The 26032-nt window shown below is 62.6% G+C and overlaps 1 protein-coding gene across 9 annotated transcripts in view; it reads left to right on the top strand.

The window, feature by feature from the left end:
• Positions 1–26032, top strand: part of NCOR2 (nuclear receptor corepressor 2) — a 207698-nt gene that overhangs the window by 177005 nt on the left and 4661 nt on the right. For 7 of the 9 annotated variants that reach the window (XM_044243522.1, XM_044243526.1, XM_044243524.1 and 4 more), the window contains 22 exons: positions 2232–2396; positions 3150–3289; positions 3993–4095; positions 4331–4435; positions 4726–4829; positions 8388–8538; positions 10691–10831; positions 11226–11312; positions 11891–12189; positions 13697–14051; positions 15088–15309; positions 15848–16099; positions 16720–16869; positions 17021–17170; positions 17263–17467; positions 19448–19875; positions 21039–21188; positions 21328–21473; positions 21960–22153; positions 22969–23118; positions 23748–23896; positions 24644–24697. In XM_044243522.1, coding sequence (XP_044099457.1) covers positions 2232–2396; positions 3150–3289; positions 3993–4095; positions 4331–4435; positions 4726–4829; positions 8388–8538; positions 10691–10831; positions 11226–11312; positions 11891–12189; positions 13697–14051; positions 15088–15309; positions 15848–16099; positions 16720–16869; positions 17021–17170; positions 17263–17467; positions 19448–19875; positions 21039–21188; positions 21328–21473; positions 21960–22153; positions 22969–23118; positions 23748–23896; positions 24644–24697 — 3900 coding nt within the window. The remainder of the gene's footprint in view (positions 1–2231; positions 2397–3149; positions 3290–3992; positions 4096–4330; positions 4436–4725; positions 4830–8387; positions 8539–10690; positions 10832–11225; positions 11313–11890; positions 12190–13696; positions 14052–15087; positions 15310–15847; positions 16100–16719; positions 16870–17020; positions 17171–17262; positions 17468–19447; positions 19876–21038; positions 21189–21327; positions 21474–21959; positions 22154–22968; positions 23119–23747; positions 23897–24643; positions 24698–26032) is intronic. The other 2 variants (XM_044243527.1, XM_044243521.1) reach the window with 2 other exon arrangements.

Here is a 26032-nt window from a genome sequence, read left to right as displayed (position 1 = left end):
CATCAGAGGCAGAGCCAGGGGGACCTGCTGACGAACTCGAGGCAGGGTGAGGCCGGGCTGTCTGTCTGCTCTCGGGACCCGGCTGGCCCCCTTACTGGGGCCAGGACAGCCCATGACGGGGGTAGAATTCACTGGGCAAGAGCGGGTTCTGGCTCCGGCTCTGGGGCATCAGCCCAGGGGTTGGCTGTGCAGTGCTGTCAGGGGCCCAAGCAGCTCCAGCCGTGTCAGACCTGAGCAGGGCTGTGCTTGCTGTCCGTGGGTGGCTGGGCACCACACAGGGCTCGCCAGGGCCTGCTGGGACAGGTCATAGACCCTGTCCTGAAAGGAAGGAAGCCAACACCAGTGGTTTCTGAGTCTGGCCTCGGGTTGTGCTGTTTCCTGGAACGGCTCCCCGCCGCAGACGGTGCACCGGGCAGCAGGCACTGCGTGCTTTTCTTGTGGGGTCTGCCCCGCTGCTCAGTGCCCTTAGGCACATGTGGGAACCTGACATCCAGCACTACCTCGCTGGTCTTGCGGGAGCCTTCCCTGCTGCCTGGCTCCTGCAGGGAGTAGCTCAGCCAAGCCGGTCCCTCAGCTCCCCTGGGGACAGCTGGAGGAACAGGTTGTCTCTACAGGCTCTCGGCCTCCTGCCCAGCCTGGCCCAACCCCAGATTTCCCTTCCAGCCCCGGAGCCCACCCCCACCCACCGCAGCCCGAGTGGGGCTGCAGCACACAGACTGGATAGCCGGACAAGTCCAGGCCCAGGGGGGATTCCCTGCCCCGTGACCCTCTCCTGCGGGCTGCCCACTTCAGCAGGGCACAGGTTCAGGGGGACCTCGGTCTCTTCTGGGTGTGGGGAGAGAATCTGGAGCACACACGCCTCCCCGGCCACCGGCTGGGCCCACAGCAGGCATCACTAATCGATGCTAACGCTTGGCTGCCGTAGCTCCGGGGGCTGTCAGAGCTTCCCTCTGTCATCTGGAGGTGGCCCAAGAGATGACACCTGCCTGCTATTCTTGTCCCAGGGCCTAGAGAGTTCTGGCGTTTCCAAGTTGTGCCTCCTGCCCAACTTCTCAGCCAGTTCTCTCTCTTGGGACTGGTCTTCCAGCCAGTTCTCAAGGGAGAGGTTCAGAGCTTGAGGCCAATTTCAGGAGAGTGGGAGGTGGGCGGGAGACAGCATGACGACAGACCCGAGCCCCTGGCCTTTGGCCCTGGCTACAGGGTGTCCTCCAGGCCTGAGAATCTGGGGTCAGCTGTCATTCACCCTCCTGCGGGCAGAGCACCCAGTGAAGGCTCGGACTGCAGCCTGTAGCCTGACTGCCTGGGCTCCAGGCTCCCTCCCTGGCCCGCCTTTGTGGGCCTTTGACCGGGTGACTTTCCCTCTCCTGGCCTCAGTTTTCCCATCTGAAAAATGGGGATGGCAGCAGTTCCGTTCCAGGTGCAGCGAGGATGAGCAAGTTGGCACATGTGCCCTTGAGAAGTGCCAGTCTGTGGGCGGCCTGGGCAGGGGACGGCACTACCCTGCCGTTGTGTGATCTGAGCTGCACAGGCCAGCGAGCGGTCAGGTCCTGACTGAGCCAGGTACTTGCTGGTGGCCTTAGAGCGTGCCACCGTGTGTCTGTACCTCTGTTTCCCTCTCCGTACGGCAGCGCTGGCAGCAGTCTGTTTCGCACGAGCTTACTAAGGAGCCTCCTGGGGTCCATTACCTCGGGGGGTGCTTAGCACAGTGCCCGGCACATCGTGCCTGTCCAACAGACGGCTGCCTTGGGGGTGGTTCTCCCGAGCGTCTGGACCTCCAGCCAGCCCTCCCTCCAGCCAGGGCATACGGATCATAGCAAGACTTCCTCGCTGTGCAGAGGCCAACCAGCTTTTTCTAGAAAGAGCCAGACAGTAAATACTGCAGACTTCATGGACCAGCCATTCTCTGCGGCCGCTGCTCAGCTCTGTCGTAGACAAGTCCACGGGCGGCAGGCCCTGTGCCTCCGGTTGCCAACCCCTGCGTTGAAGCTCTGTCCAGGCGCCTTGCTTGTCTGGCACCCTGGGACTTAGAAGCTCCCTAGGATCATGAGGGCTCAGGGCTCAGGTTGGGGCCAGCTCCCAACACAGACCCCTATTCCTGTTGGCCGGGACCCCATCCCTGCCCAAGGCCAGTGCTGTGGGCACAGGAGGGCCTTGTTTGAACAGGCGGGGCAGGGCCACTGTGTGCCCGAGGGGGGCCAAGTTTGGCTGACTGCCCTCCCTTATCCCCTCAGCAGAGAAGCCCGTGTTCTTCCCGGCCTTTGCCCCCGAGGGCCAGAAGCTGCCCACGGAGCCCCCGTGCTGGACGTCAGGCCTGCCCTTCCCTGTGCCCCCTCGTGAGGTGATCAAGGCCTCCCCGCATGCCCCTGACCCCTCGGCCTTCTCCTACGCCCCACCTGGTGAGTAGCTTGGCCCAAGCTTGGGCTCCTCAGGTGCCACGCTGGGTCACTGGGTGCCAGTTCCTTGCAGTGGTTTGGAGCCGTGTGCAGAAGGAGCTTGGAGTCCGCTGGGACCCAGCAGGAGGGATGGTCTGGTCAGTGAAAGGAGAGGAGGAGATCTATGGAGAGTTGAGAAATGGGCAGGAATAAGATCAGGGCCACTGGCACTAGGGAGTCCTCAGAGGTGCTCGTGCTGGTAAGGGGCAGCTCTAGGGGGCTGTTTTCTACCAGTGGCTTAGAGTTGGAGAAGGGACAGGCGGAAAGAAAAGCCTGGGGAGACCACAAGCACCAGGTCAGGTGAACCAGAAGGCCCAAGTCAGAGGTTAAGACTTGATTCTGGGAGCACTGGGGAGCCATGGAAGGTTCCAGCGCGGTGGGGAGGATGTGAGCCCTTATTAGAAAGATCCTTCGGTCCCTGTGAGGGAGATGAGCTGTCCCTGGGGGGAGGGGAGGTTTGGGTAAAGTTACAACGGGGAGACCAGCTCCCGGGTCTGGGCCCGAGAGTGGGGTGCCCTGGGCCAGGGGTTGGGCTGACGGGTGGGAGGGAGCTTCCCTGAGTTGTGACATCTGAACTGAAGACATAGGGGCTCATCAGGACAGAGACGGGAGGAGCAGCAGGGGGTCGTCAGGACAGGGAGGTGCCTGGGGTAGGGACGTTTGTCTGGGCCACGGCCACTGCTGGGGCCCTGTGGCGGACAGATGTGTGCCCTGCAGGTCACCCACTGCCCCTGGGCCTCCACGACAGTGTCCGGCCCGTGCTGCCGCGCCCACCCACCATCTCCAACCCGCCGCCCCTCATCTCTTCCACTAAGCACCCCAGCGTCCTCGAGAGGCAAATGAGTGCCATCTCCCAGGTGAGGCGGGAAGCTCGGCGCCGCCCCTCCCACCAAGTGTCTGTGTGGCCTGGTGCCCGGAGAACAGCTCCTTCCTCTTTTGAGGGTTCAGTCTTTCCATCTGTAAAGTGGGGACATCGGGAGCTGGGTGGGAGCTGGGTACCCAAGGGGCTAGGGTCCTCTCTCTGCACGGCAGTGCTGGGGCCTCAGCTGGCTTGAGCTTGTCACAGGCACTCGGGACCTTGGGCCTCTGGGGCAGTCAAGAGCAGGGGCTCTGCAACCAGATTGTGTGGCCTTGGGGCAGTTGCCTACCGCTTTCTGTGCCTCGGTTTCCCCTCTGTGAAATTGAAGATTGAATGCACTAGACACATAGCACATGGTGAGCCTGTCTGTGACTCCCTGCCCCTTGGCCTCCCCGACCCCACCCACCTGTGTGGCAAGGGACGGGGGCGAGGTGTCTGCTCCGTCCCAGCCCCTGTGGGTGCACTGTTCCCTTGAAACCATACCAGGTCACGACGGCCACTTCACAGGCGAGGGGACCGAGGTCAGGAGAGCTAGGGACTTGTCCGTGGTCACTCGGACTTGAGGCCCAGCGCCCCGACCTGCATATGATCTCCTCTTGGGCTTTCGTGGAAGGGGATGTCAGGGCACTCTGGCTGGGCTTGGACATGGGGTGGAGGGACTGTGAGGGCCCCTTTGACCCCATGACCTCTGTCCCTCACAGGGAATGTCAGTGCAGCTCCACGTCCCATACTCGGAGCACGCCAAGGCCCCTGTGGGCCCCATCACCATGGGGCTGCCCCTCGCCATGGACCCCAAGAAGCTGGGTAAGGACCGCGCTCCCCTTCCTGGATGGCCCAGGCTTGGCTCTGGGGGTCCATGTTGGGGGCATGAGGGAAAGCTGCTTGGCTGCTGGAACCATGGCCTGAACTTGAGGGCAGGGGGGCAGTCCCAAATTCCTGGCTGCTCTGGAGCTCAGCCCCTGGGCAGGATTAGGTGGGGGCCCTCCCTCCAAGCCCCTACTGCAGGGGCGCGTGGTTCACTGCTCTCGCCCATCCCCAGCGCCCTACAGCGGAGTGAAGCAGGAGCAGCTGTCCCCGCGGGGCCAGGCTGGACCACCGGAGAGCCTAGGGGTGCCCACAGCCCAGGAGACGTCCGTACTGAGAGGTGAGGGTGTGAGGGGTGGGCGTGGGGCCCGGGGTCTGTCCTGCACCCCCAGCAGCTGCCCCTCCGCTCTTTGGAGGAGGGTCGAGGCAGGAATGGGATCTTTTATCCAAAATCTGCTGAGCCTCATTCTCTCCTAGAGGGTCCCAAAGCCCCTCTTTATAACGGTTTGCCTCTTGAGGGGCAGGGGGTCCTTTGTGTTGAGACAGCAAGGGCCTCGCAGGTCAGCGGGAGCACAGTCCCCTGGGAAGGGGCTGCAGACAACCTGTACCCCTGTGTCTTGTGTCTTTTAGGGACGTCCCTGGGCTCGGTTCCAGGAGGAAGCATCACCAAGGGGATCCCCAGCACGCGGGTGCCTTCCGAGAGTCCCATCACGTACCGTGGCTCCATCACCCACGTAGGTGTCCTGGGGCCCCGCCTGCCGGGGGAGGGTTGGGGGAGGACCGGCGGGCCGCGGCTCCAGATGCGGCCCTGACCGCAGGCAGGGCAGTGGGCCAGCCATCTGTTCCCTCCGGCGGCCCTGCGCGGCACCAGTCGTGCTGGATGGGGTGGCGATTTGCCTCCTGGTCATTTATCTTGTCTGCTTGGGGCCAGGCACGTTAGGTGCTGAGCAGTGTCCAAAACTCGCCCGTGCCCGGGAGCCAGTGGGGTAGCCGCAGCAGGCAGCCCGAGAGTCACAGACCCGGCAGAGCTGGGCCGATGGCCTCAGAGCACCCAGTGCTTCCCATGGAGTAAAGCACTGATTAAGGACACCTGGGGCCTCCCAGGCTAGCGTGGGAGACTGCGTGGGGGTGAACCCCGCAGGGTTCTCGGGGAACAGCATTCCCAGTTCGGGGAACAGCACCTGGGAGCATCTCTGACACGTGCAAGGGGCAGCCAAGGGCAGCGGTGCCTGGAGCAGGGGTGGGGCTCCGTGGGCGTGTCCTCTGGACTCTGGCGCAGCCGGCCCCCACCCCTATGGCTCCTTGCGCACCGTCCTCATCCTCCCTGGTTTGGACTTCGGTCCCAGAAAACAAAGGGGTTTCCTCTTGCACCGGCCTTGACCGTGTGGTGTCGGCCACTGAAGGGCTGGGGTCCGGCATCGTAGCTGCATTCACCTCCGCAGCCGGGCGTGTGGGATGACATCGTCCCCTCCCCGGCTTTGCAGGGGGAGCCGATCCAGAGGCCCCCTGGTGTCAGGGAGGGGGGATCAGTTCTCTATGTGACTGAGGTCTGGGGCTCCCCGCACATCTGGGGCTCGTTGAGCTCTCTCCTCCCTGGCCAGCGAGCGTGAAGTGTGGCTGCATCACCTCCTTCTGGGGGCCCCGGGCTTGCTCTCCTTCCCTCCACCGAGCTTCAGACAGGACACGTTAGTTCCATGGGCCCAGCACGGGTCGGTACTGTCGCAGCGCGTTTGATAGATAAGATGACCGAAGCTCAGAGGGCAGACTTGAGACCACGGAGCTCGTGAGTTGTGGACCCAGAGTCCTGTGCCCGGCTGCGTCGGGCTCTAGAACACCGTGCCGGAGAACAGGGAGCCAGAATGCAACGGTGTGCGTGCCCAGGAGCCCAGGCACAGACATGCTCGCACACAGGGACACTCGCGCAGACAGGCTCACAGACACGGAGCGTAGGGACAGACAGACACGGACCTCGGCAGTCAAGCTCGCCGGGCACACCATGCCCCGCCCACACGCATGTTCACGGCGGAAGGTCAGGCCATAGGCTGGCCCGCGGTGAGCTGTTTCCGACCCCAGTGGCCTCAGATCACACCACAGAGGGGAAAGCTGCGGATTTTGAAATAACAGGCTTTTGGAGGCGGCTTTGCCGAGTGCAAAGAACAAGGAACCTGGGGCAAAAGCCAGGCCAGGGTGTTCAGGTCCCTGCTGGGACACATACTTAAGCGGGGGGCGGTCTCTCTCGTACAAGTTACTGCTCAGTCTTTCTGTGGCGTCACTGTTGATCGAAGGTTGACATCTGCAGTTCCTGGGCACCCGTCCGCGCCGGGTTTCCAGGCAACCGTGACCCACACCGTCTCAGTCCCTCACACCCCTTCGATGGTCTTTGGCAGAGGGCGGCAGCTGCCGGACTGCATGAGAGGCAGACTTTCCCACAGCCTCGCTGCCGGCAGTGACGAAATCATGCCCAGACCACACACACACATCCGTGAACCCAGCGGGCTCTCGAGGAAGCCCCAACACGCTGTGCTCCTGGGTGCTTCCACCCACCCTGGGAGGGAAGGTCTGCGGGGCCCGTGCCCTGAGGCTTCAGGGCCCTCGTCCTTGAAACAAGGCTCAGGCCAACAGTCTCCACGCTTGCACGATTCTGTCCAGTGTATTGTCCCCAAGGGCAGGGTCACGGCCCGTCAGGGTTTCTGGCCTCTGTTTGTGGCATAGAGGAAAGCCCCTGTAAACAGCATGGCTCAAGGACATGGACCGCTTTCAGCCCCAGCAGGAGAGCCCCTTCCTGTCTCCCACTGTGCTCTTCGATGAGCCGCTGCTTTCCCAGGACGGACCCAGTTCCGCCAGCACCGAGCCCTGGCTCACAGCGGCCCTGGTGTTAACGGTCTCGGGGAGGATGTCCCTGCCATGTGCTCCCACCTGTCCGCGGACCGCCACCACCCAGTGAGGCATGTTGCTGCTACACTGTGTGCAGAGGTAGCTCAGGTAGCTCTCAGACCCCGGCTCGAGCCACAAGAAGTCGGAGGAGCCTGTCTGCATTCGGTGTCTTGCTGTCCCTTTCCTTGCGAGTCTGGATCTGCCGTTAAAGGCGGTTGCCAGCTGTTGCTTTTACTCCGGGGGGGGAGTTTTCTCAGCAGAGGACCTCCCACAGGGAGACTCACTGGTCCGGGGCTCGGCACACAGAGGGACCCCCATGTCTGTCTGTGTTAATGGGTCATGGAATATAGACATCTTGACTTGGGGACAGCTTGTCTATGCCAAGTGCCTCTGAGAATTCTAGATGCCGGGGTTATCTGCATTTTGTAGATGGATGGATGTATAGGCTCAGAGAGGCAACGTGACTTGACAGACGTCACACAGCAACTAGCTGGTAAAGCTGTTCTTCGCCATCCTGCAGTCTGACTCTAGACTCATATTCTGGTCCCCACACTCATGTTCATGGAAGCTGCCCAAGGCAGGATGCTACTCCACATGGCTGTCTTCTCTGTCCTTGAATACCTCCCCTAGCGGGGAGCTCACTCTCTCTAAGGTAGTGGTTCTCCGTTGTGGGCAGTTTTGCCTCCTCAGGGACTTGGGGCAATGCGTAGGGACATCTTTGATCGTTACACCTTGGAGAAGGGGGAAGATGGGGGGGCACAGTGCAGCTCTGGCATCCAGGGGGGCCCAGGACGGCACCCACCATAAGGAAGCAATTGGCCCCCCGTGACATGGTGCCAAGGTTGAGAACCCCTGGTTTTGGGAAACGGGAGAGCATGGGATACGTTCCTCGGCACAGCGTGGGGGCCGCGTCTCAGCACCCCCATCAGCTGACTGTCAACAGTTAAACGTTGGGGCTCGGAGAAGGTGACCCCACACAGGACCAGCTGGAACGCAGACTCCAGAGGTGGACTGCCTCGGTCCCAGTCCTGGCTGTGCCCCTGGATGAAGTCAGATCGAGCACTCCATGCCTCAGTCTCCCCCTCTGAAACAGACATGGTGATAAATGAGAGAATGTGTATGAGGGGCTCTTGCGGTTCCTGCTACACCGTGGGCGCTCTGTGAGCCGTGGACCGGTGTTCCGTGGCCCGGTGTTCCGTGGCCCGGTGTTCCGTGGCCCTGTGTTCTGTGTGGCTGCGTCCTGATGGTTGTCTCCCACGTTGAAGCAGCGCATGGGTGAACGCACGAGCACACATGTGCCTGTGTGGAGGCGGAGGGACCCGTGTAGGTCTGCTGGTCACGCCCGCGTCATGCCTGGTGAGCGCGAGGGGGGGGTCCCCGAGTGGAGCCTGCCGGGCTCATCCCCTCTGCGCCCGCAGGGCACTCCGGCCGACGTGCTCTACAAAGGCACCATCACCAGGATCATCGGCGAGGACAGTCCCAGCCGCCTGGACCGCAGCCGGGAGGACAGCCTGCCCAAGGGCCATGTCATCTACGAGGGCAAGAAGGGCCACGTCCTATCCTATGAGGGTGAGTGCTGTCGCTAGTGGCCTCACGGGGCTCACGGCGGCCTTCCTCCTCCTCGTCCGCGGGAAAGAATCTTTATGTGGAGGGTTGATGGCACGGGAGAAATGTTGGCCCTGTACCCACGGGGTACTTAGGGGGAGCGCGGCGGAGGAAGCCCCCCGAGAGCTCTCAGGACGCCCACGCAAGATGCACACAGGAGGTACCTGTGAACTCTGAGTCCTGGAAACCCACTCCTCCAGCGTGGCTTGTCCACCAGACCCCAGGCTTTGGTGTGTCTGGAGATGGTCAGGAGAGAAGGGTCCAGAAAAACACGGTCAGGGTAAAAGGCAGCCAGATGTCCGTGGAAAACCCATATGGGGAGTTTATGCCCCTCCCGTTGGCCGGAGTGGTCAAGAACCAGGGCGAAGCGTTTTATCCCTATTTTGTGGCCGTACGGGGATACCCAGTGTCCCTCTATGTGGCCACCCTAGTGGCCCCTTGAGAGACAGGGAGGCTTAGGATCGGGGAGGAGGATGTCTGGCCCATGGAGGTGGCTGCACATGGAGCGAGGTCTGGGTGACTGCATGAAGCCCAGCCAGAGAGGTGGTGAGCTCCCTGTCCCTGCAGGTATGTAAGCCAACGGCAAGGAAGTGTTGGCCCACCCTGCTGGACACGGGGAACTAAGGCCCAGCACTCCCGGCAAACGCTGTGCTCTGGTTGGTAGCCTATAGGAGGCCACCAGGGTGTGATGACCATAGTGACCTTCCCCTTGCCTCTCGCACCCTCTCCCCTCCTGCATTCAGGGGCCACAGCCAAGGACCCCCGCACAGAGGGCATTGAGGGAGGACAGAGCCGGGATGTGAGCTCCTCTCGGGGGCTGGCCCTCCAGGGCCCTGTGCCGCCTCTCCTCTGCTGAGTGGGCACCTTTTCTCCTCTCTGTCCGCCTCTGCCCGCGCCTCCTGCCCCTCGGCCCTGGGGAGTGGTCGTGGTACCATGGAGCTGAGGGACAGGCCAGGGGCTGCGTCTTGGGCACCAGGCTCGGCACGTGGCCGAAGGGCCTGCAGTTGAGGTGCACAGGGAGGGCGAGCACAGCTTCACCTCAGGTCTCCGCGCCCGCTGTGCAGCCCCCGTGCTTCTCGAGCTCTCGTCTGGAGGGGCCGTTTGCACCCGGCTTCTCGTCTCCCCCATGCTTCCCAGTTAGGGGGCAGCAGGGGAGGGGCAGGCAGTGGCACTTGTCGCCCTGTACGGATGGGAGCCCCCCAGCTAGATTTCCGATCTCTCCGTATGCGTGTATATATACACGTATGTATCGTCGTTGGTCCGTTTTGATCTGAAATCTCTGTGTTTAAACGTCAGCGATTCGTCTTCAGAAAAGTTGAGAGCCGCAAGGCGGTGTGTATGGAGGCCCCCGCTTTGTAGCCTGTGGAGCGCATTGTGCGACGTAACAAGGGGGAGAACCTGTTGTCTTCCAGGGCAGGACTGGGGCCGTGGGGAGCTTGCATCTGCCGCTCTCGGCGGGGACAGGCGCCAGGGGAGCCCCAGCCTGCTGGCCAAGGTGGCCTTCAGACCCTCCGCCTGTCTGGGAGACCAGGGTGCTCAGCCCAGGGTTCCTCCTGGCTCGGTGAGGCCACGTCTGCCGTGCACAGCCCCCCCCCCACGTGAACTTGTTACAGCGAACACACGTGTGTGCACATGTACGCGCGTGGACACAGACCGGCACAGGGCCCGTTTGTGCACCTGGCCTCAGTCTCTTCTCAGTGGCCAGGCCCGTGTGTGTAGCACGCACGTGCACGCTCACCCCCAGATGGCTGTGCACACGCTGTACCTTCCCGCTGCCCTGCTCATGCACACGTGTGCACTGATGTTCCTGTCACAAGCCGGTACCCATGTGAGGCCGTGTCTGCACAGGCTCGTATGGCTGTGTGTGTGGTAAGAAGTGCACACCTGCTGATGGTGTGTTGGGGTTCAGGACGTAGGAAGCTTTTGTGTCTTTAATCCCCTAGCCTGCCGAGAGGGGCCCCGGCTGGCCTGCAGGCTGCGGGTTCCCTCAGGAGGGCCCAGCCAGGCCCTGCGACAGGCCCTGTTGACTCCTGTCCCGGGTCCCCAGCAGCTTTGCTGGGACCGTGCCCCGTGCACCAGACCGCCACCCTCACCACAAGCACGGTCTGGTTTCCAGGTGGCATGTCGGTGTCCCAGTGCCCCAAGGAGGACGGCAGGGGCAGCTCAGGACCTCCACACGAGACAACTGCCCCCAAGCGCACCTATGACATGATGGAGGGCCGTGTCAGCAGAGCTGTCTCCTCGGCCGGCATTGAAGGTGGGCGTCCTGCCCGGCTCCCCGCCCCAGCAGACACAGAACCCCAGCGGGCCTGGGACCTGCCCTGGGGTGGCTTAGGGGCTTAGAGCGGCAAAGAGAGAGAGTTTGTCTCTGCCCGCCCTGGAGGGAGGTGGTGGGATGGTTCGCCTGATTTTCCAGATAGGTAAACTGAGGCTAGGCTTTGCTGAGGCTCCTTCTAGAGGCAGCGCCCGGCCCGGGAGATGCGACACTGCTTGCTGAATCTCGAGCTGCCCCACTGCCACTGTCTTGGGGACGGCTGTCAGTGGCCGGAGGGACCCATGCTGGAAAGGGGTGGCTCTGACCCCAGCTCCTGTCCCTGCCTGAGGCTGGCTGGGGGACCCTCATAACCATGACGTTCTTGCCCCTCCCCCAGGTCTCATGGGCCGCGCCATCCCGCCTGAGCGACACAGCCCCCACCACCTCAAAGAGCAGCACCACATCCGAGGGTCCATCACACAAGGTGCCTCCCGCCCCCCGCCGTCCTCGCAGTGGCCACAGCCAGTGGGGGGGGGGTCATGCCAGCGTGGCAGGGGACACGTGTCCTTGGCCCGTGTGGGCGCAGGTTGAAATGCAGAGCAAGGGCAGTCTGTCTTACGGAGAAACAGCAGGGGAGCGTGGGGTGCCGCCCGTCGGCCTGTCCTACACAGGCATGGTTCCGAGCATCTGTCCTGGGCTCGGTGCTGGCCCCGCTGCTCGTCCCGTCGCCGGATGTGGGACCTGCAGTATCACAGTAACGGTGCTGTTACCGCAGCCCCCAAACACACTTGGCTGCTCGGTGGCGAGGCAGCGACTGCGGGGACCCTGCGGGGCTTTCTGTCCACCGCACCTCACTCGGTGTGCGCCCAGTCACTGGTCCCGTTTTACACATGACGGGACTGAGGCTCGGAGAGGTGCCGTCGTGGGCTGGGGGTCCCACAGTGGGTGGGGATGTGGTCCCAGGGAGGCTGGCCGCAGAGCCGCGGGGCTGTGGAGCCCCCAGGTAAGAAGGGGCACGGCGGGCTGCGGAGTCGAGCGTCAGCGCTCCGTCCTCCCCGGCAGGGATTCCGCGCTCCTACGTGGAGGCCCAGGAGGACTACCTCCGCCGTGAGGCCAAGCTCCTGAAACGCGAGGGCACGCCCCCGCCGCCCCCGCCGCCCCCACGGGACCTGGCCGAGGCCTACAAGACCCGACCCCTGGAGGCCCTGGGCCCCCTGAAGCTGAAGCCGGCCCACGAGGGGCTGGTGGCCACGGTGAAGGAGGCCGGCCGCTCCATCCACGAGATCCCGCGTGAGGAGCTGCGGCGCACGCCTGAGCTGCCCCTGGCCCCGCGGCCGCTCAAGGAGGGCTCCATCACGCAGGTACGGGTGCCGGAGCCCGGCAGGCTGGGCCGGGATCGGGTGAGGGGGAGGCTCTGGGCCACTGCTCTGGCCTCTGCAGATGGGGAAACTGCCCCGCCCGAGACAGCACAACTGCTCGTTCCTGGGCCCCGCAGGGCTCCACGCCAAGGGCTCTTTATCCTCAACCTCCTCTAGTTCTGTTTACGCCCCTGTGAGGTTCCTCCCCATTGTCCCCATTCTTCAGGTGGAGAAACTGAGGCACGGAGTGTTCAAGCAGCCTGCCAAAGTCCCAGAGTTAGCCATAAAAATAAAAGGCTGCCGCTGACTGGATTTTTGCTCCGGGTCCAGGGCTGCCTGAGCACCTGGCGTCATGTCCTGTTTCGCCCCCACAACCAGGCTCTGCAGTGGTTCTCTTACTGTTCCCGTCGTGTGGGTGCATAAATGGAGGCATAAATCAGAGACTTGCCTGCGGTCCCACAGCAAGTGAACGGCCGTTACAAACCTCGAGTCCAGACGTGCCTAGATCTGCAACATCTCTGCCTCTGGGCGTCCACTTCCCCCACCAGCAGGCTGCACCCCTGCGGCCCGCGCCCCCCCAGAGTCCCCAGCCTGATAGGGTGTGACCAGCTCCAAGCGTGCAAGGAAGGAGCTGGTCAGAGGAAACATGGAAGGGCCACTGTCTCTTCCTGTGGTCAGAGGCGGCCCGATGGAATTGGAGGGAGAGTGGGAACATCTCGGGGCCTGCTTGGCTATGGGGCAGACAGGATTGGGGAGGGAGGCCGGCACAGCTGGGGTTAAGGTGCGTAGTGCCCGGAGACGGGAGAAGCCATCTTCCGGAAAGTACCCAATGCCAGGGGACTGGTTTGGCTTCCAGGCTCAGGGCGGGAGTCCCCCGTGGACCCAAGAGGGAGGCCAGCCTGCTTCTACAGCATTCTTAAAACCAGGGGTTTCCCTTTCTTATGAAAATGATTAAAACATTGGTGAGCAAACTCGGAGCTCTATCTCCAGAGACACGGGGCCCCACTGTACCCCGGGTCCCCAAGCTGGTGTCAGCAGGGCGGGGCTCCTCCCAGGTAGCCAGCTTGTGCTCTGGTCTGTGACCCCCCCCATTTCTGGCCCCTTCTGGCCAGAGAGCAAACAAGCCTCAGCCCAGACCTCTGAGACTTGGGCCCCTAGGCGGAACCGGGCTTTGCCGATGAATTTTCTGGCGTGGCGTTGCATGGGCCCTGGAGGGTTCCTGGAGGGGTTGGGGGGGGGTTTTCTCCCCATGCGGGGGCCAACAGAGGGCCCCCCATCTGCTTCAGGGAGGGCTGACCTTTGAACTTTGTACCCCTTCTGCAGCCCGTCCTGGTGGTTCTGGGGGCCAGGACAGGGGCAGGCAGGGCAGTGACTGTGTGCTGATCCTAGGGTTAGCAAAGTCCTTTGTCCCCCGGCCCCTGGAGATGGGATGCGTGACTCCCCTCCCACGGCTGTGAAGCAGGGGCTCAGAGTGGTCTTGTAGTCGGCGCTCACAGCCCCTTCTCTCCAGGGCACCCCGCTCAAGTACGACACTGGCCCGTCATCTGCCGGCTCCAAGAAGCACGACGTGCGCTCCATCATCGGCAGCCCCGGCCGCACGTTCCCGCCGGTGCACCCGCTGGACGTCATGGCCGACGCCCGGGCACTAGAGCGTGCCTGCTATGAGGAGAGCCTGAAGAGCCGGCCGGGGGCCGCCGGCAGCTCAGGGGGCTCCATCACCCGGGGCGCCCCGGTCATCGTGCCCGAGCTGGGCAAGCCGCGCCAGAGCCCCCTGACCTACGAGGAACACGGGGCACCCTTCGCCAGCCACCTCCCACGCGGCTCGCCGGTGACCACGCGGGAGCCCACCCCGCGCCTGCAGGAGGGTGCGTGGGGTGCAGCGGGGGGATGGGGTGGCTGGACTCCCCTGCTCAGGACACTACCTCCCCACCCACCCCCTGCTTAGGCTGGAAACCAGGGGCACCCGCGGGGCTACCACATGCCTTCCACCTGCCCAACCCAAATTATACTCAGAATTATCTTTGCCTCCCTGCCACCACGATTTCCCGCCTGGCCTCCCCGATGCCCTCCTGTCTGGCTATCGTCTACACCCCAAACTCAGCCAGAATCGCCTTTGAAAAGCTCACGTCAGACCATTCCGCTTTCCTGCTGAAATCTTTTCTAGTGACGTCTCGCCGTGGCGATGGGGGTCCTGTAGGACCCGGCCCTGCCCAAGCCCCATCTCACTGTCCCCATGTTCCTTTATCCACCCCAGACTCAGCAAGCCAGCTTCCTCCTGTCTGTTCCTTGACTTTGCTCAGGGCCTTTGCACCTGCTGTTTCCTTTGCCTGAAACGTCCCCCAACTTTTAGATCGTTACCTAAATGACTTCTTTTTGTCCTTCAGGTCTCTGTGCAAAGTCACGTTTTTGGGAGGCTTTTAGGACCCTCCCCCACTATTCTGGTCACATTTTAAGTTTTCTCTGGAGCATTTATCACTCAGAAATTCTCATCCAAAGACTAGTTTACCACCTTTTCTCCACCATTAAGTAGCCCGTTCCACGCAGGATGGGTTTCCTGCTGTTTTGTTCACAGTGTCTCCAGCTCTTAGAACAGTGCTTGGCCTATGGTAGAGGCTCTATAAATATTTTTTGATTGCTTGAATGAATGAATGAAGGGAACAAATGAGAGCATGAATGAGTGAATTCTTTTAAAGAACAAAAACACAGAAGCAAATGAGTAAATGACAGAACACAGGAGCTGAGACAGAGGAACAGGTGAAAGGAGTCCTGGTCTCCGGATCCCAGACAGCCCACCCTCAGATGGCCTCCCATTAACCCTGGCCTCGGCGGCCCCCATGCGGAAAGCTAGGACTGCCCTGGCACAGGACTCTGATGCTTACCCCCCTTGCCCCGTCCCCACAGGCAGTCTCTCATCTAGCAAGACATCCCAGGACCGAAAGCTGACGTCGACGCCCCGTGAGATTGCCAAGTCCCCCCACAGTGCCGTGCCTGAGCACCACCCCCACCCCATCTCGCCCTACGAGCACCTGCTTCGGGGCGTGAGTGGTGTGGACCTGTACCGCGGCCACATCCCGCTGGCCTTCGATCCCGCCTCCATACCCCGTGGAATCCCTCTTGATGCAGGTGATTGTCCTGGACCCATAGAATCCCACAGCAGGGCATGAGGGGCTTTGTCCCTGTCATCCCAGGCATCAACTCAGCTCTGCTAGATGGGAAAACGGAGGCAGAGAGGTGGAAAGACCCAGTAAGGCAATCACGTGAACGGTTCAGGTTAGAATGGAAGTTCTCATAGGAGTCTGGGATGCAGACTCCTACAGATTCCGCAGAAGGGACACATGGGGTTAAATATTTTCCAGTGGTTTTCTTTCCCTGCAGGACTTATCAGTGCCTTTGAAATTATAAATGTATCCCAAAAAAAGGCTGAAGTGTTGGATGCATCCTATAGGTATCTTAGTGACAACATTTTAGATGCCCTTGGTTTGGGGGAACTTCGATCTGAACTACATTATCAGTAAAAGGTACCCCATGTGTTTTGGGGAGCGAGGCCTTTTCCATGTCCAGGCCCTCAATTCTGGGTTTGGGGGTTATTTTGGGAGAAGCTGTCAGGGGTAGGCGCCGGGAGGCCATCTGACCTCGCCCCTCTCCTCTCTCCTCGCTGCAGCTGCTGCCTATTACCTGCCCCGACACCTGGCACCCAACCCCACCTACCCGCACCTGTACCCGCCATACCTCATCCGCGGCTACCCCGACACGGCCGCGCTGGAGAACCGCCAGACAATCATCAACGATTACATCACCTCACAGCAGATGCACCACAACGCGGCCACCGCCATGGCCCAGCGAGCAGACATGCTGCGGGGCCTGTCGCCCCGCGAGTCCTCACTGGCCCTTAACTATGCCGCCGGCCCTCGAGGTGGGTGCAGCTGGGCGGACCCTCCCCATCCACACTCGGCCCTAGTGCTCATCTGCCCGGGCCGATGGGCAGCGCACAGGACACAGGAGTATGGCCCGAGGCCATGTGGTGTGGGCCCTTTAGGGGTCTGGGTGGTGTGACCGCCCCAAGCACACACAGACCTGGTAGGTGGTGGAGAGTGGTGTGTGTACCCGTCTATGTGAACTCCGCCTATGCGGTCCTTGGCACTATTTTAAAAAAAAAAAAAAGGATCCAAATAGGAGACTGCTTGTATTTCTGGTCCCTTGACTTGCAAACAGCCTGTGGTTGCTTTGTAAGTACATTTAAGTCCTCTGGAAACTTCTGGAATGTTCCTCCGGAACAACCAAGTACCAGTTAGGGTCCATTTGGAAGAACCAGTGGTGCGAGGTGTTTCAGACAGGGGGACTGAATGCGGGAACTGATCGTATGGGGTGAGAGTCCGGAAGGGCAGGAAGGACGTGCCAAGGGGACGCAGTGACATCAGCTGCGGGACACAGCGCTCTTGGGCTTTGGGAGCCAAGGGGAGGTGGTGCTGCGGAAGCCTGGCATTCAGGCCCTTCCTGCCCCTCCTGCAACCCCCGCCCCGCCTTCTCTGTCAGGCATCATCGACCTGTCCCAAGTGCCACACCTCCCCGTGCTGGTGCCTCCAGCACCAGGCGCGCCCGCCCCCGCCATGGACCGCCTCGCCTACCTCCCCACGGCACCCCAGCACTTCAGCAGCCGGCTCAGCAGCTCCCCGCTCTCCCCAGGTAACGCCCTGCCCCCCGCCCCAGCTTTGGGGCCCTGCTTTGGGGCCCCGGCGACAGGAGGAAGGTAGCCGGGGGCCCTCTGTCCACCCTGGCGGATGAGTCTGGGCCCTCCCTGAACGCCAGACTGAATCACAGGACTTTGGGTTGCCAGGGGGTCCCACTCACTTGACGAAAGCCTCGGCCACCTCCTCGTCCGAGCGGGAGCGGGAGCGGGACCGAGAGCGGGAGCGTGAACGGGAGCGCGAGAAGTCCGTCCTCACGTCCACCACCACGGTGGAGCACGCGCCCATCTGGAGACCCGGTAGGGCGTGCGACAGCCCCGCCCCGGCCTGGGGGGGGGGTCCTCACGGGCCACCTGAGGCCCCCGCTGACGCCGCAGCCTGTCCCCACCAGGTACAGAGCAGAGCAGCGGCGGTGGCGGCGGCGGCAGCGGCAGCGGCAGCGGCAGCCGCCCGGCCTCCCACTCCCACTCCCACCAGCACTCGCCCATCTCGCCCCGGACCCAGGACGCCATCCAGCAGAGACCCAGCGTGCTGCACAACACGGGCATGAAGGGCATCGTCACGTCCGTGGAGCCCAGCACGCCCACGGTCCTGAGGTGGGCCAGGTTGGCACAAGGGAGGGGACGGGGTGGGGGGTGCGGCGGGGCGCAGATGGATCAACGAGTTGGGAGGTGAATGGTAGGGGGTGACGGGCGGAAACGCTGGCGGGTGCACGTGGGCTGGGGCGCCGGTGGGGGTGCGGAGGAGTAGATACGTGGGTGGGTGGAGGGTGGGCGGGGGGAGTGAATGGGCAGGTATATGGGAGATTGGGTTAGGAGGGGTAGGTGGGGAGATCCGTGGATTCTTGAGTGGGTGCGTGTCGGGTGGTGGGTGGGTGGTGTGTGGACGGCGGCTGGGCTGGACCAGCGGATAGGTGGGTGGGTGAACATGACCGTGGGGGGACTGGGTGGGTGTCTGCGTGTGTCAGGTGACCCCCTCCATCGATGAGGGGGTGGATGAATAGCAGGTTGGGATGTGGGTGGATGAGTAGGTGGTAGGTTGTTGGGTTCAAGCATAGAGTCCCTGGAGAGCAGAGGGACAGACAAGGGAGGGCTGTGGGGAGAGACTCTTTCTGGTCCTCCCTGACTTCAGGAGGGCCCTGCAGGGAGGAGATGGTGTCCCTCTTCCCTGGACAAAACCTAAGGGTTCTCTTAGATGGGAGAGGGTCTACGTGTCCCCTGTGTGCCTCCCACAGTCTACTCTCACAAGGGGCCCAAGTCCCCTCCAGTTTCATCCTCCCCCCAATGCAGGGGTGGAGCTGCCTAATGCGGCGGGGGGGTGCTTCCCCGGTGCCCCTCCCTGCCGGGGTCCTGTTCGGAGGCAGGTGCTGCTTCCTCCAAGGTGAAGTTTCCATTCATACAAGTACCTTCCCCCCATTGGGCTGCTATAAGTCCTACCCACCACTCAAGGACAATTCCCGGTAGGGAAGGTGACAACCTTGTTTCCCAAAAGCATCGGCTGTGCCTCCCCGACTCAGATACACAGCAGTTACACGAAGCAGAGGCGCCTGGCCGCTTAGAGCACGGTTTCTGCTTGTGCGTGAAGGCCAGCTGTCCCCCACACCAGCGGGAAGCCGATTAGAAACCGTCAGGGGGCGGTCGGGCCTTTCCCACTGGCAGCTGGAGTGAGGGTCAGTGAAGGGCAGGCCACTTCCTCACGGAGACACTGGGCTAGACAGAAAGGCCCGAAGGGCTGGAGTCGGGCCAGCTGGCGTCCAAGCGCCCGCGTCCAAGCGCCCGTGTCCTCGTCTGCGAAGCAGGGATTATTGTATTACCCTGCGGGAATCACAGAGTGTATGTTTGTGTGTTGCTTCTTCCTGGCCAACCTGTGCCGGGTGTGGGGGACACCCTGATGCCAGCCCTGTGAGCCCTTCTGGGGCTCATCTTAGGGCCTAGACCAGACAGCAATCAAGGAAGGCTGTTTGGAGGAAGAGGCATGTGACTCCCGAGAGCAGCCGTGCTGGGGTGCAGTGCTGGCAGGCATCCCAGAGAGCCCCGTGTGGCCCCAGTGGCTGGTGTGGGAGAGCCGGGCCCTGCTGCTCTCTCCTCTAACACCCCAGCTCCCGTTCCCCAGCATTCTCGGGGCCTGTGCCCCCGGTGTTCGCACTCTCCGTGTGGCTCCTTCATCCCCTCCTGTCCTGAGCCGCCTGCATTAGCTTGCATCTTCCCTTCACCCCAGCTCGGTTTCGAGTCACACCTTCTCTCTGACCTTGCATACGGTCTGCTCAGCTAGAACGTAAGGCACTTCTGTCCGTTCGCTGCCATATTCCCCAGCGTCAGAGCAGTTTCTAGAACAGCGCCAGGCACCTAGCTGGCGTTCCGTAAGAAGTCTTGGGCCGACAGTAAGTGAGCAGGTGACCGCGTGCCGTCAGAAGGTCGTGGCGGACAGGCTTATTATCCCTGGGCTGCGGAGAGCCATAGGGGTGCCGAAGTGTGAGGGGAGTGACCCCACCTCGGCCTCCTGGGTCCCCTCCCCACCCCCTGCGGCCGGCTCCCGCAGTCCCTCGACCGCCTTGACCGCCTTCTCTCCTCCCGCAGGTCCACCTCCACCTCCTCGCCCGTCCGCCCGGCCGCCACTTTGCCACCCACCACCCACTGTCCGCTGGGCGGCACCCTGGACGGGGTCTACCCCACCCTCATGGAGCCCGTCCTGCTGCCCAAGGAGGCCCCGAGGGTCGCCCGGCCAGAGCGGCCCCGCCCAGACGCCGGCCACGCCTTCCTGGCCAAGCCCCCGGGCCGGGCGGGGCCGGAGCCCGCCTCCTCCCCCGGCAAGGGCTCCGAGCCACGGTCCCTGGCGCCCCCCGGCTCCAGCCACACGGCCATCGCCCGCACCCCAGCCAAGAGTCTCGCGCCCCACCACGCCAGCCCGGACCAGCCTGCGCCGCCCGCCTCGGCCGCGGACCTGCACCGGGAAAAGACTCAAAGTAAACCCTTTTCCATCCAGGAGCTGGAGCTCCGTTCTCTGGGTAAGACCACCCTGACAGCGGCCACCTTCATAGACGCGATAATCATGCGTCAAATTGCTCACGATAAAGGGCCGCGAGAAGGAGGTTCGCTGGCCAACGACTCCCCTCGCGATGGTAAGACTTCTGGCCCCGCCGCCCACCCACCCCGTCTTGTGGCCTAAAGATATTTTCAGATCTCTGCTTTTGATTTTTTCCCCTCCTGTTTCGTTGGTTTTTGGTATTTCGTTTGGAAACGCGTCTTCGTCGATTGCACGCCCTGATGATGGTTTTATTCCTCAAGCTGCCGCCCACCCCCCCCACCGCCTCTGACCCCGGGGGCATCTCCTCATTTGCACATTGTTTTATCATGATTTTTTTTTTTTTTTGGATTTTCGCTTTTTTTTTTTTTCCTTTAATGAATGGATCTGTGATTTTGACTTCCACTGCGCCTCCCATCTCCCAACCTTTGCGCCTGTGTTTGGGGAGCAGGGAGCGGGGCTGCAGAGGGGCTCGGGCCGAGGCCTGCGGCCGCGTGGGTGAGTCTGCTGTGGAGGACGCCCGCTGAGGCAGACGGTCTGGGAGAAGACAGGGAGGGGCGGAAAGCGGCTGCGTCTCCAGGAGGAGCCGAGCCCTGCACCCTGCCTGGGTCGTGAGGGCGTCTTGGGGTGCCCCTTGCTGACCTGCCGCCCAGCATCCCCTACCTCCCATCTCTGGCCCCTGCTCTGGGCTCCCATTTGCTGGGCTGGGGGCTCCTGGGACTGTGGCCCAGGCGGGGTCCTGGGACCCAAGTGTCCCTGCCTGCCACCCCCCCCCCGATCTCACTCCTACATTCCCTTCCCTAGAGACTCCTCTCCCCCCCACCCCCGGGTGCCCACCATCTGGGTGGGTCTGTGTTTCTCGCCGTCCCTGGGTCTGTCTCCATCTCCCGGCCCGCCTGCCTGTGTGTCCAGCTGTGTTTCTCCTCCCCCTGTCACTCTCCCCACCGTGCTGTCTCTCTCCTTCCTCGCGCCCCCACCTGCGGCCAGCCGGCAGCCCTGCTCTGGCTCGCTCCCTCTCCCCCTCTGCCCACAGCCCCCCTCCAGTCTTGGGGACCCCAGCCAGCATGGAAGGGTGGGCCGGGAGGGAGGGGCGGCCCCAGCCCCAGGTCCTGGCGCTGGCCTGACCCAGGGCCTTGCCCACTGTAGGTTACCATGGCGGCAGCTACAGCCCCGACGGGGTGGAACCGGTCAGCCCCGTGAGCTCGCCCAGCCTGACCCACGACAAGGGGCTCCCCAAGCACCTCGAAGAGGTCGACAAGAGCCACCTAGAGGGGGACCTGAGGCACAAGCACCCAGGTAGGGCCCCACCCCACCCTAGCACCCCTGTGCACGCTGCTTAACCACAGCTCTGTGAGAGTGGGATTGCCATCGCCCCTTCCTGCAGGCAGGAAAACCAAGGCACCCCCCAGCCTGACCTGCTCCCCTCTGCCCGCAGGCCCCAGCAAGCTCGGCGGTGAGGCTGCCCACCTCCCGCATCTGCGGCCGCCTCCCGAGAGCCAGTCCTCATCCAGCCCGCTGCTCCAGACCACCCCAGGGGTCAAAGGTCACCAGAGGGTCGTCACCCTGGCACAGCACATCAGTGTAACTACCCCTTCTCTGACCTCATCACCTTTGAACCTGGGCTGGGCCAAGGTCCTGGGGAAGGTGGCAGCGGTGGGGGGGGTGTGGGTCCTGGGGGGTAAACCGAGTCCTGGTGGCCTGGACCCAGGAGGTAGGGGAATGGCGAGGGCAAGCCATATCAGGGGTTCCGGAGTCTCAGACTCAGACGTGGTTGCCGCCCCACATCCAGCTGATGGGGCCTCAGGTGCGTGGGTCTATGATCCGTGTCTCATGTACACTGGCCGGTGGGATCTGACCCACCCAAGGACTGCCACTTTGAGACCTCGGGCCACGACCACCAACCTGAGCCCACGGCGACGCTGTGGCTGTTGCAGGCAGATCCCAAAGCACCAAGAACCAAGCCCCGTTCTGTCCCTGAAGCTCAGCCTAGCCGTTGCCCACACAGAAGGTTCTGGTGGGATGGCGGCTGCCTGACCCTGTGCCTCTCTGCCGACCTTCGGCCTGCAGGAGGTCATCACCCAGGATTATACGCGGCACCACCCACAGCAGCTCAGCGCGCCTCTCCCCGCCCCCCTCTACTCCTTCCCTGGAGCCAGCTGCCCCGTCCTGGACCTCCGCCGCCCACCCAGTGACCTCTACCTCCCGCCCCCAGACCATAGCGCCCCGGCTCGTGGCTCGCCCCACAGTGAAGGGGGCAAGAGGTGAGTGTTGGGGGTTGTTGAGCTGCCGGGAGGCCTTGGTCGGACGGCTGCCGTGGTGGGGCTGAGCAAGCAGCAGGGCCACCTGCCGCTGTGGCACAGATGAGAAACTGAGCTCTGGGGCACGGGGCGGTTTGCTCAAGGCCACAGCGCGGGTGGGGGAGAGCTGACGGGCGCACCTCACTCTTTGGGTTCCGGACACCAAGCTAAGTACTTGTCATGAGTTAGCCAGGATTCTCTGCTCAGCCCAGCGAGGGCAGGCCACGTCCCCGTGTCACCGAGGAAAGGACTGAGATATGGGGAAGTGAGTCCATTTACCTACAGGGGCACAGCCAGCAAGGGGCAGAGCTGACTCGGCCAGAGCTGTGTGCTCAGCCTCTCCGCAGACACATGTGCACACTGACTTCTGGGGCCCCTCAGGAGCTCTGGGGTTGGGGGAGGCCCCTGGTTCAAAGGAGGCGCTGGGTGAGTGAGCCCTGAGGGCAAGAAGACAGCAGTGGGGGTATAGTGAGGTCCCTGGGGCGGGGGGGGGGGCAGCGGGGGTCCGCTACCACCCACCAGGCCATGTCCAGCGACAGTCCAGGGACGGAAGGTCGTACAAGAAGAAACTAGAGCGGAGGCCACATGTGGCCCACAAGGTGTGGCCGACCAAGCCTGGGAGAGCAGCTCTTGGGCCCTCCACAGGGAGAGCAGCTGAGCTCTGCTGCAGAGCAGGGCAGGGTAGGGAGGGGTCGTGGAGAGAGTGACACATCCCTGCGTCGTTCCAGGGGAGAGAGCGCTGAGCTCTGACCACAGCGGGGCCCGCTCTCTATGCTCAGGTCTCCAGAGCCAAGCAAGACGTCGACCCTGGGCAGCAGCGAGGATGCTATCGAGCCCGTGTCCCCGCCGGAAGGCATGGCTGAGCCTGGGCATCCCCGCAGCGCCATGTACCCGCTGCTGTACCGGGACGGGGAGCAGACAGAGCCCAGGTACCTCTGTGGCCTCCCACCCCGCCCCCGGACACTGCAGACACGGGCCCTTCGCCCCCACGTGGCCTCCGTCCCCACTGTGCTGTTGGGGGTTGGCACGGGTTTACTGTGCAGCCGAGATCCCTCGGGCCTTCTGAGCAGATGCCCCAGCTTGAGGGAGCTTCGTGGCAGCTTCATGTGCCTTGGACTGGGGTGTCTCAGCTCAGGCCGGGCCCTGGTGCCAGCACCTGCGGAGGACCTGAGCAATAACGAGCTGAATGTGCTCGACCACTCGGGTGGATGGGGACCGAGAACAAGCCAGGTCCGCGAGGCTTGGGAAAAGCTGTGGCCTGGGTGCGCGCCCAGTTCCTGAAGCCCTTCAAGGGGCTGTGCTGTTGCCGGTAGAGCAGCATGACCCGGCAGAGCAGCTGGGGCTCTCCAGAGACAGCCTGAGCCCGCGGGTAGGTCAGCTACAGAGAAGGTTCAGGGGACGAGGAGACAGGAGATGGTGTCTGAGAGGTGAAGGCAGAAGGCATGGGGCAGAAGCTTCGTTCTGAATTTCCAAGGCCGTCAGGTGATGAGTGCCCCATCGTCAAAGGTGTGCAAGCTCATCCCCGAGCAGACTGACCTGGGGTATCTGATCTTCGCAGCAGGATGGGCTCCAAGTCTCCAGGCAACACCAGCCAGCCACCGGCCTTCTTCAGCAAACTGACCGAGAGCAACTCTGCCATGGTCAAGTCCAAGAAACAGGAGATCAATAAGAAGCTGAACACGCACAACCGGAACGAGCCAGAGTACAGTAAGCAGCACCCCTTCCCCAGGAAGCTGGCGCCCCCGCGGGGCTGGGGTACTTTATAAAGCCAGTGCACCCGCCGACACCTCTCCCCCTGGCCCTTCACCCCACGTTCGCTGAGCCCCTTGGGGGCTTCCCCTAGCTGTCGGTGCTGGGCACACGGGGGCACATGGCGAGCGCTTGCAGGAGTGGTTCTCGCTCAGCCTCCGCTCTGGGTACCGGGGACTGGGGTCCTGCCCACCCCGGGGCCCTATGTGTCCCCAGCTCCCGTTGATCTGTGATTTTTCATCGTATTTGTGATTTTTCCCTCATTTATGTGGCTACAGGATGTCAGTCCTAACTCTGCTTCCCACACTCAGCGTGGCGGCCCGCACATAGCACGGGAAGCCCAGATCCTAGCACAGAGGGACCTGCCGCAGTCCCCAGCTGGGACTCGTTAGCTGCGGCGAGACTGAGGGTGTCACAGAGGCTTTTCAGAAGCTTCCCGGGGCTGGAGCAGCAACCTTACAGATAGTCCCCAGCCTGGCCTGGTAGCTCCAGAGCCCTGCCAAGTGCAATCCATGGGCCCGGAGGTCGGGAGCCCCAGCAAGCTGGTTAGAAAAGCACACTCCACAGGCCTGCCCCCGACCTACGGAGTCTGTGTGCGCTGATGCACTTTGCTTAGACCAGACGGGGGGAGGGCAGGGGCAGGTGACTTTCTGGGACCTGTGGGCCCCTAAGCCTTACCCTAAATCTTGTCACCCGCTCCTCCAGATATCGGCCAGCCCGGGACAGAGATCTTCAACATGCCTGCCATCACCGGAGCAGGTAACTGTCCAGCCCGGGCTCCAGGCCACCAGCCCCATCCCCGCTCTCCCGGTCCCCCACTCCTGGCTGCACGCTGGGGAGATTGGGCTGCTGTGTGGGATCTGAAAGGACACTCAGGGAGTGTGGCCTGGGAGGTCACCGGGGCCTCAGCCCAGCCACAGTCCTGCGGACTGAGACCTTTCTTAGTTCAAGTGTGTCCTTCCCTCTGGACTCCACAAACCCAGCAGCAGGGACATAGAGTCCCACAGAAGGCTGGGGAGGCTTTGCAAGGGGTCTGCATTGGAATCACATGCCAGGGCCTCCCGGTGTGTTTGGTACAGAATCAGGGGCACACACAGCTGTCTGGAAACACCAGCTCCCCACCGGGGCTTCCGGTGGAGGTTTGAGTGTGGATGAGGAGTGTGGGCGTGGGCTTTGTATACGGGTTTCTCTCCGGGTCCACGTGAGTGCTTTTACAGAGAGAACATCTGATTTATTCAAAAATTCAAAGCAGCTGAGGGAACGACAAGAGCTGGAATACGGGCATGGGTGAAAACCCACAGGCATCTTTTAAACTAAAGCTTCAGCCTGCCGTGACGTTTGGGATGTGGGGGACCCTCGGGGTTGGGTCCTCAGCCGCTGATAGGGGCCACAGTGTGTGTTTCTGTTGCTCCTTGGAAGGCTTCAGGGCCTGGCCTCCCGAAGTCCTGTGTGAAGAGACTGAGCACAGAGCAGAGCCGGGGCTGGGGTCCCCGTGGGCAGCCCTGCCTGGGAGGGGTGGGGGGTGCCGGTGTCATTTGCAGGACTGTGTCCTTTGTGCCCTGGGCCTTTGGTGGGGGTCCAAGGCCAGAGGAGCAGAGGGCAGCCGGGCTGGCCTTCCCGGAGGCCATCAGGACCTCAAGGCCTAGGAAAGCAGTGAGCAAAAGACAGCCACTGGATTTTATCAAAGGGTCATCAGGGCCTCCAAGTGGGGGTCTTGACCGGGGCTCGCCCGCCTGTCTACCCAGACCTCGGACAGCAGAGAGGAAACAATTTGGTCAAACCAATGACATGGGTAGAAATGAAAGTTTCCGGAACCTTGCAATTCATGACACGGGCCATGGACACCCAGGTGCATCTGTCCGTAGAAGTTCGTGCAGCGCTGCCATGAAGATCTGTGCTAAGGCCTCCTTCTGTATCCTGTTCCGCTTCCCTGTAAGCAGTCGGCACACACGTGTCCCCACGTCCTGGTCTCTGCGCTCAGCCCCCGTCCGACTTTGCCTTTGTAACTGGAGGCGGTCAAGCTTCCTTCCCGCCTGGCCCGGTCCCGTCACGTCCCTGTGACCTCGGGTGGAAGGCTCAGAAACATCTGGGATC

The sequence above is a fragment of the Neovison vison genome, chromosome 3, assembly GCF_020171115.1.
Source record: "Neovison vison isolate M4711 chromosome 3, ASM_NN_V1, whole genome shotgun sequence".
NCBI lineage: Eukaryota > Metazoa > Chordata > Mammalia > Carnivora > Mustelidae > Neogale > Neogale vison.
The sequence above is the reverse complement of the archived record's forward strand: the minus strand, read 5'-3'. Positions and strand labels throughout refer to the sequence as shown.